Raw genomic sequence first — 17,201 nt, forward strand, 5'->3', positions numbered from 1 at the left:
GACAGTTAACTATCCCTAACAACTCAGCTGTAAAGCGTAAAAAAAAAAAAAATCCCACAAAACCACAACTACCCCAAACCCCACACCCCTTATTGAAAATTTGCAGTGAAGTACTAGAAATTTGCAACATCTAAATACATGTGTGCTCTAATGAGCTCCAACAGAAAAATACTAAACTCTTACTAAAATTATTTGAGAAAGTATTTTTAGTACTCAAACTGAGGAAACTATTGTTTACAATAAAAATTTGTCTTTTAAAGCCACACACGCTGTGGTTGTTATTTTTCCACCCTACATTTAACATTTTGAATTTAATCTTAATACAGATTAACAGTAAACTGTATCACAGTTTTAGTAATTCTTTTAAAGTAAATGCAAAAGAGTGGGAACAGATGAGCAAAAAAGCACTTTTTACTGTGACTTTCTAGGCAGAGGAAGGGAGATTAAGTTTACACTAATGAAGCCAGTTCCAGCCTCAAATCTGGACAGGCCTGTAGATGGGATGTTGTGACTGAAGTAGTACTGCCTGTACCTCAGCAGGGCTTAATCACTCCAGCAAAACACTGCTACAACCTCATGAAGCTGAGATAGTATACGCCTATTAATCCAGAAGCCAGAAAACATGCTCTCACGTATCTGTCCTTATGAATATAAGCTCAGTAATTCTTGCATCCATTTGCAAATGTGTGTCAGATTTCAAACAGAATGGCAAACAGCCTTGAGAGTCCCTGGCCCTCTCTGCCAGCTCCCCCAAGAGCCCAGAATACGTGATCTGTCCCTTTGAGCAGGCGCTGTATGTTCAGACAGGAGCCTGCAAGCCTGAATGCACAATCTTTGTTCTCAATAATGGTTTCAGTGAAGGGGCTCTGACGTGAGAAAGACCACCAGGTACAGTGTGAAATAGGGGGAGGGGGGGAAGAAACAAAAATAAAAATAAATAAAAATAGAAACCATGGCAAGGTGTGACCAAGCATCCAAAACAAAAAACAATTATCAACCAGCATATGCATTACCTAAAGGAGTCAAATCGCGTGTCCTCAATTCTCCAACCTCTATGCAAAGATACACAGAAGCACTATACTTTCTCAGATGTTCCCTTTCTTTGTGTGACCACTGATCTTAAAGCCAGAGAACAAGTTTTTCAGTTCTTGATCAAACCTCGGTGACTATAGCTGTACATTTCCAAAACTTTTAACTGGCTGAAAAATCCTAATTTCTGTTGCAACTCCCTTGCCCATGCTGAATACAGGCAATGCTTGGAGTCTTCCTCACATGATAACCTGCTGTGCGTATCGGTCTACAGCTAAACATTACACATAGTTAATACTGCATTACAATGCAAACACCATCTGGGATACAACATCCCAAAACCAAAAATCATCTCCTAAAATTGCTAATACCTTGCACGTCAGTATTAGCACACTATAAAACCCTGCAAGCGCAGCAACTTATTTTGCAAACTTAAGCTTCCTTTTTTCACAGTAATTGTGCTTCATTAAAGGTGTTTTCTGTTTTTTCCCAACAGAAAAGTAATTATTACTGTTCAATACAAGACTTCAGTTAAATGGGTTTGTTCACATATAGGACATCAAGCACTACACAGTAAACTGTTCCATCAACTGAACTGAGACAGCAGACCCCAAGCCACCAATCCTCCCTCTCTCTTGGCATGTTACACCAATCTATGAAGAAAGCTGTAAGAAAATAAACTGACCTTCAAGCCATCCAGCAATATGCATACCAAAGTAAAAAAAAGCATTGCAACCTTGATTAGGCATTCATGAGGGCTATCTATGTTCAAGCAAAGATTGTCATGCCTGCTATGATTAACGCAATCATCAGCGTATGTTTCCTAGCAGTTAAAGTTTAACTGCAACATATAAGCACCACGCAAAACAACAGGCACAGCAGTCCACTTTGCAATTCCATACATATTAGTAGTCCCCAATTACCCAGCTTTAACATGGTCAGCCCCAAAAGTGCCACAGGCCTTGTTAGGGTTTACCACAGTAGGGATAGGTGGATTATGACAAAGTCCCAGTGCCAAAAGAGCAGCAGTCTCAACACGATAGAACCAAAAAGCAGATTTTCATTTTCACACTTAGACATTTGGCTTCCCCCCCTCTTCCCACACTATTTGAACACTATTAAAGGACAGGTTCTCCAAAAATGGCCCTGTTTTCAGTTACATTTTTAAAAAGCACATCAAGAACAATAAGGCATGATTAAATCTACACACAAATTAAGAATCATGATTTATAACAAAGCCTTAAATCTTAACGTCTTCTATTTTCCTACTCAAAGCTCACATTTTGCCCTCACCTAACCCACTTGCTTTCAAACACTGTGTGAATCTCTTAATTACAGTGGTAGCAGTCAGGAAAATCTTCCAATCCCATATGTGCCACTTTTAAAACAATGCAAAAGGGTGAAATGAGGATAGCAGTAAACTAAGCCGGTGTCCTTAAAAAAGAAAGTCACCAAGAAAACCCCACAACCAAACCAAAAAACATCCATGCTTTAATTTTCGAGTTCTGTAGGTTTAAAATCACTCTACTGTATTTCAGGTTCAGCAAACAAGAGGAGCATCTATCTATATACAGGGCACCCATTTCACAGCCTTCCGCAGATTTAAGTCAGTTTTCCATCTTTGGCACAACAAGCCCTAACTTTGAGAAATACAAAAGCAAGTCTGTCTTTGTAAATAAAGTTTAAGACAGATCTCGGAACGACTCCCTTGAAGGTGTTGTACATATTTTGATGGATCTGAAGTTACAGTTGTTTCCCAGACGTTTATTACTACTCGTAGGGAGCGCAGCAGGAAGCGTCAGACGTGTTTCTGCGTTACGAGCTCTGTGCTGCGAGCCCAAACGCGCAGCGGTGCCAGCACAGGGCACGCTGTGCAGTGTTTCAACCCAACGCAGAGCGGACCGTTCCGGCGACAAGCGCGACGGACAGGAACACGTTCAGCACAAGCCGCTGGGTCCGGGCGGGAGGGCGGCAGGCCCTGGCCACCCGCAGCAGCGTCCCGGCCCGCGCCTCTACCGAAAAGCACAGGGTCTCGGGGGGTGGGGGGTGCGGGACGAAGCCGCCCCCCGGTGCCGCCCGGCACAGCGCTCCCGGCCCGCGGCCTCGGGGCGGACAGTCGCGGCGGAGAGGCCGGGCCTGGGGGGCGACAGGCCGCAGCACACCGCGGGGCCGGGGCGGGACGCGAGCGGGACCCCGCGGAAACCGCCGCCCCGAGGGCGCGGACGGCAACGGGGCGCGGGGCGGGAAGCGGAGCCGCCGCCCGGCCCGTGAGGCAGCGGAGCCGCCCCCGCCGCCCGGCCCGGGAGCGACGCCCCGGCTGCCTCCCCTCCCGCGGCCGGCGAGCCGCACGCCCGCCCCGCTCCCGGCGTCCAACTCCCAGCAAGTCCGCGACGGGCGGGCAGGAAGAGCGAGGGAGGGAGGAAGGGAGGGAGAGAGGGGGCGGCCATTAAGCCCGCTCCAGCCAAGCCGTTCCCCGCGGCGGGAGGGAGGGAGGCAGCAGCCCGGCCCGGCCCTGCCCGCCGCCGCGTACGCGCAGCCCGCGCCCCGCCCGCCCCCGCCGCTCCCACCTGGCCGCTGCCGCCGCCCGGGGGGGGCTCGTTGTCTCCATCTCCGCCGGGTGGCCCCGCTGCCCACCGGGTCGCCATTATTTCATTCCCGGTTACAAAGAAGGAGCAAATCCTCTGGAGCCCACATCGGGGACGGGAAGGGAGGGGGAAACCAGCGCCAGAGCCGCTCGCGCACACCCGAGACGGCGAGGCCAGCCCCGCCGCCGGGGGAGGGGGCCCTGCCCCGTCACGCAGCTGCCATGGGGAAGAGCGCCGGGACGGCCCTGGGCTTCAGCTGCGCTCCCCGGCTTCTGCCTTCATGGCTGGAGGGGAGAGAGAGAGCAGATGTGTCAGTCCCCGGCGCGGGGCCGCCGCCGCCTCCGCCGCCGCCCGGCCCTTGTTAGGCTAATTGCACCCGCTCGTCATCTTCCTCTTCCTCCGGCTCCTCCTATCCCGAGCTCCAGCTGCGGGGAGGGGAGGGGAGGCGAGGCGGAGGCAGGCGAAGGGCGCCCGCTCCCTCCTACTTCGCTACACACAGGCGTCCGCGCTGCCGGAGGGAGCGGGAACGGGGGAGTGCGGCCCCGGGCGGCGGAGGGAGGGCGGGGAAGCCCCGGCTGGCGGCGGCGGGCCGGTCGCTCCTTCGCCCAAGCCCGACCAAACTTTGATCAACTGGTGGAGGCCGGGGCAGGGAGCCGAGGGGCCGCGCGTTCACCGGGCCGGGCGGAAACCGCCGCCTGTTCGCGGGTCCCCGCCCCGACCATAACCAGCGGCGGGAAACGCACCAGCTCCGGTTAGGAAACGTGCAACAAAAGACCCCTCCCGGCGGCGGCCGGGCCGAGCCGGGCTTTTGTCTCTCAGGCGAGCCTACCCCGCTTGCGGGCGGCTCCCTCCCCTGTCTACGTAGCCGGAGCCGTTCCGATCAGACCACCGCGCCCCACGCCCCGCCCGCCGCCCCTCCCCGGGCCTCCCGCCTCTCTCCGCACAGACGCGCCGCTTCGCCCCGACAACGGCAGCCGCTCCGGCCGGGCCTGCCCCCCCCCCCCCCCCCCCTGCGCCGCCAATTAGGGCGTCTCGGCGCTGGGGGCCATCGCGCCGCGCCAGCTGCGCCCGCCGCGCTCCCCTGGCCACCTGGGCACCGGCCTCGCCCACCGCCGCGGGCGGGGGAGCCGCGGGCGCGCCCAGTAGCTTCAGCCGGCGCCCTCCCGAAGGCGCGGGGTTTTGCGCGGCTTCACCGCCTTCTCCCCCGCGACGGCGGCCGCCATCCCGCCCCGGGCCGGCGTGGCCGCCCTTCTCCCCCGCCGCGGGAAGGCCCTGGTCCGCCCCAGCGCCTCACGGCGGCCCCCTCCCTGACAGGAGCAGCGGCGGAGGCAACCGTCCCCAGCCGCCGGGCCCGGACCGGCAGCGGGACCCCGCGACGGGCGGCGCTGCCCCGCCGGCCCCCTCTTACTGGGCGGCCCGCGGGTCTCCGGCCCCTCAGCGCCGCGGCCGCGACGAGGCGTTGCCCGCGCTGGCGGCTCCCGCTGCTGGGGCCGGCGGGGAGCCCGTCGTCGTCCCCCGCCTCCAGGCTGGCGGTTTCTGTTCCCTCCAAAAACCCACCCACCTCCTCAGGCCACACCGCCGGGGCAGGGACTGGCTCCCGGCTGCCTTCCCGGGCGCCCGCCCTGCGGCCGGGGAGCGCAGAGCCCCGCCAGGCCCGCACCCCGCCAGCGCGCCCTGAGGCGGCGGCGCTGTCTTCTCCCCTCTCGGCGTTTTCGGAGTGGGGGGGAGGTTTCACACGGGAACGATCTCCGTTTTCCGCCCTAACGCCGGGTGTAGCGCTGCTGTCGCCAGCCCCGCTCTGCACCTGGCTCCGCGGGGCTCCCCGGCGGGGGGCGGCGGTCACGGCCGCCCCGCGGGGGGCTCTGCGACGGGTCCGGGCGGGAGGCCTGCGGCCCACACTCGGCCGGGGGGGGGCTGGTTTTGTTGTCTCCGTGAAGGTAGTGAACGTAAACACTTTCTATACTTCATCTCTCGTTATCGGAGAGTGAATTTTTTTTTTTTTCCCCTTTTCTGGAGTGGTGATTTTCAGCGTAGAGGCTGGACAAGTCAGGTCTCCGCAACAGGGAACGAAGGAAGAGCATTTGGAAGAAATAGAAAAGGTCTTGTGTGAAATTACAGGTCGCATCTTGTTTGTGGTTTGGAAACAATAATAGCATTTTGGGCCGTGGTAGGTTTTTTGCTATGCTGCTTTTAAGTGATCTCTGGAAAGAGGGGTCTGGCCTGATTAGCCATCAGCAGCTCGCACCGGCAGCGGGTGTGAGTACTGGTATCCAGAGAAGAAGGAAAGCGTTGCGTCCAGTAGCTGGAGGAAAAGTCCCAAGGTCCAAATGCTGCTTTTTGCCTGCTGAGTTTAAAAGGGTGTTACAGCTTGAGGCCTGTCACACTGGTTCGGGTGCTTACCTACAGTTGTGTGCTGTCGTGGATTTCATTAGGCATATACACAGTTTAAAACCTGTAGTAGTTTCTGAAGACTTTGAGCTCCTCATAAATTTGTGATGTTAAAGACTACGTTGTGGCTGAACCTGACCTGGACTGGAGATTATATACATGTATTTTAAATAAGCATACTGCTCACCAGCTGGCAATCCGCAGTATGGTTCTGTCCAGCTCCCTAATTGTTTCTCACTGTCATACAACATTTAAAGATTTATTTGCCATCCAGACCCTGAGCAACCTGTTATGTTATACTCCGGTTCATGCTTGTGAAGGAGTTGAAAAGACCAGAATTAAAATCACTTGAGATTTTTGAAGAGTGGAGAAGGGGAACAGTCGGGGCACTTTCCCTGTTTAGAAGCTGTTATCAAACAGACCCAAGAAGCGTCGGTTCATGCTCGGCTGCATACTGCTCTCTGCACTGTAGTCACCATGTCAGCCTGCAGAACATTGTCAAAAATCCGTGAATTGTATAAATCAGTTCCATGTATTCATAATAGTCACTTGTGCTGTAGGAGCCACAGTACTGACTCCAAATCTAAATTAGCATCATAACTAATATCTGTGTAGAAAGTTGTCAGACTTACAAAGTGCCTCAGAGACATTAAACCACAAGTAGACTCTGAGTGATCATTTAGTACCTATCAAATCTCTATATCAGCACAGCTACATCAGTACAGTGACAAGTCTCTATTTATATCAGCACAGCTACATCAGTACAGCAACAAATCTTCCACTTTTACTTTTCTTACATTGCCAATCAATTTCTCTAGCTTTAGCTTTCAAACTATTAACAGGGAGATGAAATTATCACAGAGAAAAATGTGATCCTAGAATCACAAATTATAGCTAGGCTGAGGAAATAGATCTTATTATTAACTTCGAGAAGGTTGTATTTGTGTAATTATCAAAAGAATATTTACAATAGCAAACCTTTATTAAACTGTGTGCTTCATTTTCTTCCTCTTAATCAATGTTCGGGTTTTTTTATGTCTGATGTTTTTGTTTGAGATGCTGGGGTGTTTTTAGGACTTCCATGTATAAGGCTATGCTGCTGTGATTTTTCATTCTAAATAGGGTGTCGTAGTTACACAGAAAAAGTTAAAGCAGGAGGCAAGCTTTCAGAAACATTCTTGTTATCTGGATTTGTAACACACAAGCAAAACCTCAGAGTCCCTTAACCACCCTTAAAGGGATTTAATAAAAGAGGTTGCAAAAGCAGAACTGAGGTAACTGAAAGCTATAATTTCACTTTCTCACCTTCCAGTCTGAAGGTGTTGACACATATTCACTTAGCAGACAGCTGCAGCAGCTTAGAGTGTTAACACCATCCTACTGTTTATTATCACTCCTTACTAAAGAGTATCATCCCCACAGGAGAGCTAGCGCAGACATCTTTGAGCGCATCTCAGCCACTTCAGTGCGAAGGCTAGCAGCTGAATTTAAGTTGCTGAGGCCAGCAGAGTGAAGCCTGCGCTGCAGTCAAGGGGCTGAGGTGTGCTCAGTTGTTCTGGTCTGCCCCTTCTGCTGGGTCAGTGATGGCACAATTACGGGGCTCTATCTTCTTAAACTATCATTTGCTGAATGAACATGTTGATATCTTGAGAATGTAGGAATTCTAGAGACTAAATTGCAGAGGTCAAAATTCACTTGGGCAGGTAGACTGGAAGACTGAAACTCATTACGTTAAATCTGTTTGTTACCTGCCTCCTTTCTGCACGGTCCTTAAAATCTGCCTCGAACAGGGCCCTGGGGCATGCCTTTCTCTTGCATGTACAACATGTTCAGACATCTAACCTGCGCCCAGGCTGCTGTGAAGCAACTCACTTCCCAAGCAGTTATGTTTTCCTTGCCATCTTGACGGTCCTGTCTTTTCTCACCACCTGCACCCTGCCGTGACACCTCAGACCTGAGGCGCCACGAGCGGCGAGGAGGTTCAGCCATAGCCAGTCCCAAACGCCCTACCTTTGTGTTAGAGAACAACATGGGTGGAGAGAAACAGAAGTTAAAGTGAGAGCAGATTTCTTACAGGACTTTAATTTAAATTAGAGTACCTGGGTAGGGTGGATTAGATAGGCAGTAGTGGGAGAGAGCAGCAAACCTGGGGTGTTTTGTGCTGGGATAAGGAGAGGGCTAGAAAGCCTGAAAAGTTAAGTAGGAAAAGGCCCGAGTTAAACAACACCTGAGTTTGGGGATGAAAGGAAGAGTGAGAGGGAGGAGATATGCCTCTAAGCAAGTAGATGTTTGTACTGACGTTTGCTCTCAGAAATTGTCGCTTGTAGGAGCTGCTGCGGTAATGATCATTCTGATAGCACTTTCCACCATAGAACCCAGCTGCCTAAATCTCACAGTCCGGGCCTGCTTTGAGAGGTTCAGGCTGAACATGGACACCTCTACAATCTCTTCTGGTTTGGAGGGAATGAATGCTACTACTTCCCTGAAAGTGTTTGCGAGCACCGCTGTGAGCATCCCAGCTACGGACTTTCCAGCGCGTGGCCAGAGCACCAACTGGCATCAGTCTAACAGCTTCCCCGCTCCCGAGGATGTTGACAGGTGCCCTGCGTGAGAACGATTCGTTAGGTTCTTCCCAGAACGGGAGATCGAGAAGTGGATGACGCACACATTTTTCATTAACTGACCTTTCCGAGATACTGCAGGTAGTAGTCCCTTCTTAGACATGTAAAAGCCATGGAATCATGACTAGAGCTACACAGTAATAGGACCATTGTCTGCAACTGTATGTGCTTTACAGATTTCTGCATTGAGATTCCTGTGATTCCATCATGATACAGGCATCTGTTTCCTGTCCAGCACTAGTACATTATTCATTCTAGACATCACTGGTGATGGCTGTTTTCTTGGTAACTGCACCACAATACTCCCCTCTCACTCTACGGACGTTCCCATCACCTACACTCTGGCAACACAAATAAACGTCATTGCTGCCATGCCTACATCTTGGCTCCCATGTATGCACTGAACTCTGACTAAAGTATCTCCTCTCTTTTATTTCAACCTTCTCTTCACAGGAGATCACACCTACCTCACTTGGCCCTGGATGCTGATGCTTTTCAAGTGCTCCGAAGCACTGCCAAAGAGAATTGCAGCCAGACCTGCCACTGGGTGCATAGTAAGAGAGGATTTTGGCATCCTCTCTGCTTCAGTCATGCTGTCTCCACCAGTCACAGGGTGCTAGGCAATATCCCCTAGACGTAACGCTATTTTACACACGTACAGTATTCTGCAGGACTTAGCCCTGAGGGAAAATCTCTGCCTATCTAAAATTGTGGTGAAAAGGAGGCATTGCCTACCAGAAAGCCAAGGAGGATGCTTAAGATGTGTGGTGGGGTGTGCATCTTGAGGGTGTTAAGGTGTCATTTCTGAGCCGGAACAGTGGCCAGATTAGGACCGCTGATCAGAGACATCCAAAGATCCTGTGAACAGAGAGGTAGCATCAGAAAGTAGACCTTGCAAGAAGTCACCATCAAGGCACAAAAAAGGAGGTAGGATGTGAGAGGACTGTACCTACTTCAGACATACAGAGAAAGGTTAACTATTTGGAGCATAATTCAGGTGGATAATTTTAAAAGAAAATGGATATACTACAAAAAGAAGAATGTATTGAAGGCATGGAAAAAAATGTATAGCAGGGGCTCCAGTCTGAGACAAGACTGGCTGCCAGCAGTGCCCATGAGCAACGAGGTGTGCAGAGCAGGTACAGGGCAAGCTTGCAGGCATGTGTTGGGTTTGAACAAAGAGGAAACAGTCTCCTGCGAGTGCTTGGGCACTGAAGCAGACCGGAGCCAGCATCACCAGGCTGTTGAATGCAGGTGAGGGGGAAAGAAAGGGATTCTCTGTAAGACCAGAAGTGTGTCACTGGTGATTCGTATGTCCTTCAAATATCCTCCAGCACTAAGCTAACTAGTCTGATGGGCAATGCAGCCTCTTGCTTTCCCCTGTGATCCTTCCTCTTGCCATAGCTGTAAATGACCTGAGGCAATGAGACAGCTCAAGTGTGACGTTGCATAAATGCATGGCAGGTCCAGGACCATGAGGTGAAGATTGCTACTGGGTGTGCTCAGTGAAGCCACAAGGAATATTTCTGGCTATGCTCTCAGGACCCGTGTCCTTAGGCTGTGGCCACTGGATAGAGATGTGCATGGGAAGACGACTGCACCTTCCATGCAGGAGCTACCAGGAACTGAATTCCCTGGGCTTATTTCCTATGCTGTGCCAGGACAACTCCTTCACCTACTGCCTTGAGGACACCTCAGCATCTTTCCAGAAGCAGCATGAGACCACAGAACTTACCCCACAGTGTGAGTAGGGGCCTTGGTGTCCTGACCTGAAATGTGTGTAGAAGTGGTCAGGCTCTCTCCTCCCATACCAGCTGTGGGATGATGACAGTAGATGAGAGGAGAGGTAGTTTGCCAGGCATCATGGTTTCGGGTCAGCTTTCTCTGAGATAGGAAGCTGGGTCTTGGCTTTCAGTGCTACCCAGAAGAGATTTTTTTTTTTCATCTAGGCTGTGTGTTGCTGTTGTTTGCTGGCCCTTTTTGTTTTTCTTAGAGGCAGAGCAACTCTGTGTGTGTGCATGTGCGTGTGCTCGTGTACATGTGCCTCCAACACCTTTGCAAAGAGGAGGTGTGACATGACCACAAGAACAGATGAGTATGTCTATGCACAGGCTAAAACACAGGGTTTGGGAGAGGAGGCAATCAACTGCATACTCTCAAAATGCTTTATGGGTTTGAGGGTACCAACAGAGACTAACATTATAGCTTGGGTAGATGTGTGGGCATCTAGTCCTTATCCTGCTGGATTTTAGACAGAAAGGGACCATTCAGCTTTTGGCAGTTGTCTACCAGCTAGCTACCCTATGAAAACCAATGTCTCAGTTGATGCACCTTCCACTCTTCAGTGTAGTCTTCTCAGACAAGGCTGAGGTGTGAAGGGAGAGCTGTCTGCGTCAGGATGCTGCTCCTCGTGTAGTCTGGGTGCCAGGGCTCCAGGCGTAAAGAGAAGCTGGGAGTTGACAGCAAGATGACTCTTGCTCCTGGCCAGCATCACTGATCCGTTGCCAGAGAGGAAGCTGTGTTCAGACAAAAGGCTCGAGGTACTTCATTTCCCCTCAGAGCAAGAATGACCAAGCAGTGAGACAGGTTATTCTTCCATGACAAATGTGTCCAAAACAGAGATGGTGAAAAGTTTCTGATATTTTGTGAATTCACAGCCTAACTTAGTACTTATTAATGCTCCCATGTGTGCCTGCGTGTAGTCTCCCTGAACTGGACCCAGAGGTGTTTGTGTGAGACTGCTGATGTGCGCCAAGGCAGGCTGACGCACCACTTTGACAGCAGTAAGCCTCAGTTGTTCACACCAACCATCCTTGCTAGTCTGGGTCTGAGGTTTGGTATATTTTGGTGGGTTTGGGGCATTAGTATTTCAGCTCCAACAGCAAACTTCGTACTCTGTAAAGAAAAATGCAATTGTTCATGCCTGAAGGAATTTACCATTATTCATCCAGAGACAAAAACAGTTTCAAGTATAATTCATTGAGTCCAGGGGAATGAGCTGTGGTGTAGAATTTTAGCAAGCAAGATTATGGCTAGCAGGAGCCCAGCAGAACTCACTTTACTTTTACCTTGGGTTCCTAGCAATGAAAATTTACTGAAACATTCTGAAACTATAAGCAAAGCAAAACTCTTGTTTTTCATGTTTTGCTGTTGGAAACTGTCACTGTGGAATAACAACTTGTTTCTGAAAATGCCATGCCTGTTGTTTACATCAAGCTTTCCTAATTTTGTCAAGGTCTAGGGGAAAAAAAATATCACTCCCATCTTTTCTGCATTCACTTGAACTATCTACATTCTTGCATTTGTTTTAAATTAGAGGAGCCAGAGTCTGACAGATAAAGTCATCAGCCTCAGTTCTGCTGAGAGTTTATTCACTTTAGGTCAAACAATGTTAACTTGTTTTAGAGAGCCAGCAGGGACTATTAGATGTGCAGCATTTTCTCTCAGAAACCTTCCCCTCCCACACATGCACAGTTTAAAAGAGTTCAACACAATAAATATCCAATCTTGTTAAAATTGGCCATGACAGAAAAGGTTTAAGTGCTCCAATCACAGAGAAAAGCAAAATGACTATTTGGGTTACCTTAGCTCCTTTACTGAAAGAACAGCTCTGTGTTTGGCTCTGTCGACTGGGAGGTGATAAATCAGCCCTGTTTTGTAAAATGTTTAGTTTAACTACTGAACTGACAATTTAGGTGGAAGTAGCTGGTGATGAATTGACAACAGTGTTATCACTCTCTTCTTGCTTTATCACATAATCAGCAGCTTGATCCGCTGATTAGAGAATCACAGAATCACAGAATCACAGAATAGTAGGGGTTGGAAGGGACCTCTGTGGGTCATCTAGTCCAACCCCCCTGCCGAAGCAGGGTCACCTACAGCAAACTGCACAGGACCTTGTCCAGGCAGGTCTTGAATATCTCCAGAGAAGGAGACTCCACAACCTCCCTGGGCAGCCTGTTCCAGTGCTCCGTCACCCTCAGAGGGAAGAAGTTCTTCCTCATGTTCAGACAGAACTTCCTGTGCTTCAGTTTGTGCCCATTGCCCCTTGTCCTGTCGCTGGGCACCACTGAAAAGAGCTTGGCCCCATCCTCCTGACACCCACCCTTCAGATATTTGTAAGCATTTATTAGGTCCCCTCTCAGCCTTCTCTTCTTCAGGCTGAACAAGCCCAGTTCCCTCAACCTCTCCTCGTAGGGGAGATGTTCCAGTCCCCTCATCATCCTCATAGCCCTCCGCTGGACTCTCTCCAGTAGCTCTTCATCTTTCTTGAAGTGGGGAGCCCAGAACTGGACACAGTACTCCAGATGAGGCCTCACCAGGGCAGTGTAGAGGGGAAGGAGAACCTCCCTCGTCCTGCTGGCCACACTCCTCTTGATGCACCCCAGGATCCCATTGGCTTTCTTGGCAGCCAGGGCACACTGCTGGCTCATGGTTAACCTGTCGTCCACCAGGACACCCAGGTCCCTCTCCGCAGAGCTGCTCTCCAGCAGGTCCACCCCAGGCCTGTACTGGTGCATGAGGTTGTTCCTCCCCAGGTGCAGGACCCTGCATTTGGCTTTGTTGAACCTCATCAGGTTCCTCTCTGCCCAGCTTTCCAGCCTATCCAGGTCACGCTGAATGGCAGCACAGCCTTCTGGTGTATCTACCACACCTCCCAGTTTGGTGTCGTCAGCAAACTTGCTGAGAGTACATTCTAACTCTTCATCCAGGTCATTGATGAAGAGGTTAAACAAGACTGGGCCCAGTACTGACCCCTGGGGGACACCACTTGTTACCAGCCTCCAACTAGACTCAGCGCCGCTGATGACAACCCTCTGAGTTCTGCCATTCAGCCAGTTCTCTATCCACTTCACCGACCACTCATCCAGCCCACACTTCCTCAGCTTCCCTAGGAGGATATTATGGGAGACTGTGTCGAAAGCCTTGCTGAAGTCAAGGTAGACAACATCCATGGCTCTCCCTTCGTCTACCCAGCCAGTCATGTCATTGTAGAAAGCTATCAGATTGGTCAGGCATGATTTCCCCTTGGTGAATCCATGCTGACTACTCCTGATAACCTTCTTTTCTTCCACTTGCTTCATGATGGCCTCCAGGATAAGCTGCTCCATCACCTTTCCCGGGATGGAGGTGAGGCTGACCGGCCTGTAGTTCCCTGGGTCCTCCTTCTTGCCCTTTTTGAAGATTGGAGTGACATTGGCCTTTCTCCAGTCCTCGGGCACCTCTCCTGTCCTCCAGGACCTCTCAAAGATGATGGAGAGTGGCTCAGCAATGACATCCGCCAGCTCCCTCAGCACTCGTGGGTGCATTCCATCGGGGCCCATGGATTTGTGGACATCCAGATCACTTAAGCGATCCCTCACACAGTCCTCCTCGACCAAGGGAAAGTCATCCTCTCTGTAGGCTCCTCTCTTACCTCCGGGGCCTGGGATTCCTGAGGGCCAGTCTTAGCACTGAAGACTGAAGCAAAGAAGGCATTCAGTAGCTCTGCCTTCTCCGCATCCTCCGTCACCAGGACACCCGCCTCATTCAGCAGCGGCCCCACGTTGTCCCTAGCCTTCCTTTTGCTGCTGATGTAGTTGAAGAAGCCCTTCTTGTTGTTTTTGACATCCCTTGCCAGCTTCAATTCCAGGTGAGCCTTGGCCTTCCTCGTCACATCCCTGCATGCTCTCACCACTTTTCTGTACTCTTCCCAAGTGGCCTGTCCCTCTTTCCACATTCCATGGACCTTTCTCTTCTGCCTGATCTCCGCTAGAAGCTCCTTGTTTAACCATGCAGGTCTCTTGCCTCCTTTGCTAGATTTCTTTCTCAGGGGGATGCATTGCTCCTGTGCATGGAAGAAGTGTTGTTTAAAGAGCGACCAGCACTCATGGACCCCCCTTCCTTCGAGAGCCCTATCCCACGGGATTCCTCCCAGTAGCTCCTTGAAGAGGGCAAAGTCAGCCCTCCTGAGGTCCAGGGTTTTGATCCTGCTTATCGCCCTGCTTCCTCCATGCAGGATCCTGAACTCGACCATTTCATGGTCACTGCAGCCGAGTCCACCTCCAACCTTCACATCCTCCACCAGTCCCTCCTTGTTTGTTAACACGAGGTCCAGCAGCGCGCCTTTCCTTGTTGGTTCCTCCACCACTTGCATCAGAAAGTTATCATCGATGCTCTGTAGGAACCTCCTGGATTGCGCCTGCCTAGCTGTATGGTCTTCCCAGCTGATGTCAGGGTGGTTGAAGTCCCCCATGAGAACCAGGGCCTGTGACTGTGAGGCTGCTTGCAGCTGCCTGTAGAAGGCCTCATCAAACTCCTCCTCCTGGTCAGGTGGCCTGTAGTACACACCCACCGTAATGTCACCCTTGTGAGCCTGTCCCTTAATTCTAACCCACAAGCTTTCAACTTGTTCCTCATTTGCCCCCAGGCCAAGCTCAATGCATTCCAGTTGCTCCCTCACATATAGAGCAACTCCCCCACCTCTCCATGTTGGCCTGTCTTTCCTAAAGAGTCTGTAGCCATCTATGACAGCATGCCAGTCATGCGAGTTGTCCCACCACGTTTCTGTGATGGCGACCAAGTCGTAGCCGTCCTGCTGTATAATGGCTTCCAGCTCCTCCTGTTTATTGCCCATGCTACGTGCATTGGTGTAAACACACTTGAGCTGGGCTGTCAATCTCACCCCTGGCCTTGGCACTCCAAGCCTAGGCTCATCCCTAGTGAGCTGGGCAATATCCCCTCCCCCCTTCGAACCTAGTTTAAAGCCCTCTCAATGAGCCCCGCCAGCTCGTGGCCAAGAATTCTTTTTCCCCTTTGTGATAGCTGAGTTCCACTTGTTGCCAGCAGGCCCGGTGCTGTGTACACCTCCCCATGATCAAAGAAGCCAAAATTCGACTGATGGCACCAGTCCCTGAGCCACCTGTTAACCAGGTGAGTTTTCCTGCCCCTTTCAGTGCTGTTCCCTGCCACTGATGGGATGGAGGAAAACACCACCTGCGCCCCTGATCCCTCAACCAATCGCCCCAGTGCCCTGAAGTCCCTTTTGAAAGAAACCTTCAAAAAAACCTAAAAAACCCTGTTTTAGTAGCACAGAGGTGCTAACAGCCGTCTCCAAAATTCAGACTACCCATCTTGTGTTTCTTCTGACTATCCACAGCTTCCCTCTAGATGGACAAAGTGTGATGGCTTTCTCCTGAGCCCTGCCATTTACCGGATCTTCCTCTATAGCTGAAGCTGGATCAAGATAGCTTTCAGGCATTTAGAAAAACCTCAGGAGTCAAAATTACACATTTATGTAATACAAATATATTGATTTCATCAGAACCCTCCTTCCTTCCAACAATGATGTGCTCCACCCAAAGGCAATGTATCAGTTGCTGCTTTCTTATTTTGTCTCACCCATCCAAAGAGCTTTTACTTCACTCTGAGCTCATCAGAACCTCATGACTCTGTAGAAACCAAGTACTCTGCTCTTACTGGCTTCTAAACCTGGACTTCATGTGCTGCTGCTTACGCCAGCTGACCACTGCTCAGCTCTCTTTTCACTGGAGAGAGAGACACAAGAGATGCTCTCTGGGACAGCAGGAGCCATCTAAAGGCCTGAAGGTCTCTAAACCTGTAAGCTGATAACTATTTATGGGGACTAGGCTCTGAAAGTGATATTACACTGTTCTGGGGATTTGTTTTTTGGTTTTTTTTTCATTGCTTTCCCACCACCCATCTTCCTACTCTGGCTTTTAAAAAGTGAAATTAAAAATAGGGACACAGTGTCCAGGAAAGCATGAATTCCCCCCCCAAAATATCTGTGAGGCAAGCTGGTTTGTATTTATGTCTGTATGGTATGAATTTTCCAGAAGAGGCTGGATTAGGAATATGTTTGCTATTTTAACAGAGCTAAACTGTCACCATAGCTTCCTGAAATTATAGTATAGTAGAAGTTTTATAAATTCCCCAGCAAGCTACATCCTTCTTCCAGAGAAACGATTGTCCATGAACGCTGCTTTCAAGAAGAAAATGCTGGATTCATTCTGTTTCAGTGTTTTACAAACCCTTTGAACGAATGTCAAATGCTACAGAAGATGCCAGCTGATCAGAGTTAGATATATTATCTAATGAGTGATTCTGCTCTAGTTTTAGGGACCAAGAGAGACAACTGTGAGAACTAGGGACACCTGGGGTTGAGTTCAGGTTCCCAGTGGCTCATCTGCCTGTACGGAAAAAGAAATCATAAAAACCTATCCATGTAAATGATTGCAACTAATGAACAGAAACACTCATTTATTTTCTGTGAACAGACTGTGTTGACTGTCTGTACAAACGGTAATGTATGAAGAAGAAATGTGCTTTTGAACCGACTGAAGAAAGCATTGAATATAACATGTTTCTAGTGTGACTAAATTAATTGTTAGCACCCTCCATCAGTTTGTCCCTGTTTGGCAATGGACTCGAGTTGCAAATCTAGACTAAAATCAGTCCAGAAATCTGATCAGCAATAACATAATGCTGGGAGAGTCAAAACGAAAGTAAAGAGCTGAGGAACAAAGCCACGTTTACAGAATATTTTCAGCCCAGTCTTCTGCTGAGACATCCTCAGATG

The 17,201-nt window shown here is 50.3% G+C and overlaps 1 protein-coding gene across 2 annotated transcripts in view; it reads right to left on the reverse strand.

Moving 5' to 3' along the window:
- ARHGAP21 (Rho GTPase activating protein 21) overlaps positions 1-5,086 on the reverse strand; it is a 122,839-nt gene extending 117,753 nt beyond the window's left edge. The window contains exons 1-2 of one of the 2 annotated variants that reach the window (XM_075419539.1): positions 5,023-5,086; positions 3,597-3,898 (exon numbers count right to left, since the gene is read on the reverse strand). In XM_075419539.1, coding sequence (XP_075275654.1) covers positions 3,597-3,674 — 78 coding nt within the window. In that variant the 5' untranslated portion in view covers positions 3,675-3,898; positions 5,023-5,086. Of the gene's footprint in view, positions 1-3,596; positions 4,009-5,022 lie in introns of those variants that run through there. The other variant, XM_075419540.1, reaches the window with a different exon arrangement.
- Between the last annotated feature and the right edge of the window lie 12,115 nt (positions 5,087-17,201).

Source organism: Opisthocomus hoazin, chromosome 4, assembly GCF_030867145.1.
Source record: "Opisthocomus hoazin isolate bOpiHoa1 chromosome 4, bOpiHoa1.hap1, whole genome shotgun sequence".
Taxonomy (NCBI): domain Eukaryota; kingdom Metazoa; phylum Chordata; class Aves; order Opisthocomiformes; family Opisthocomidae; genus Opisthocomus; species Opisthocomus hoazin.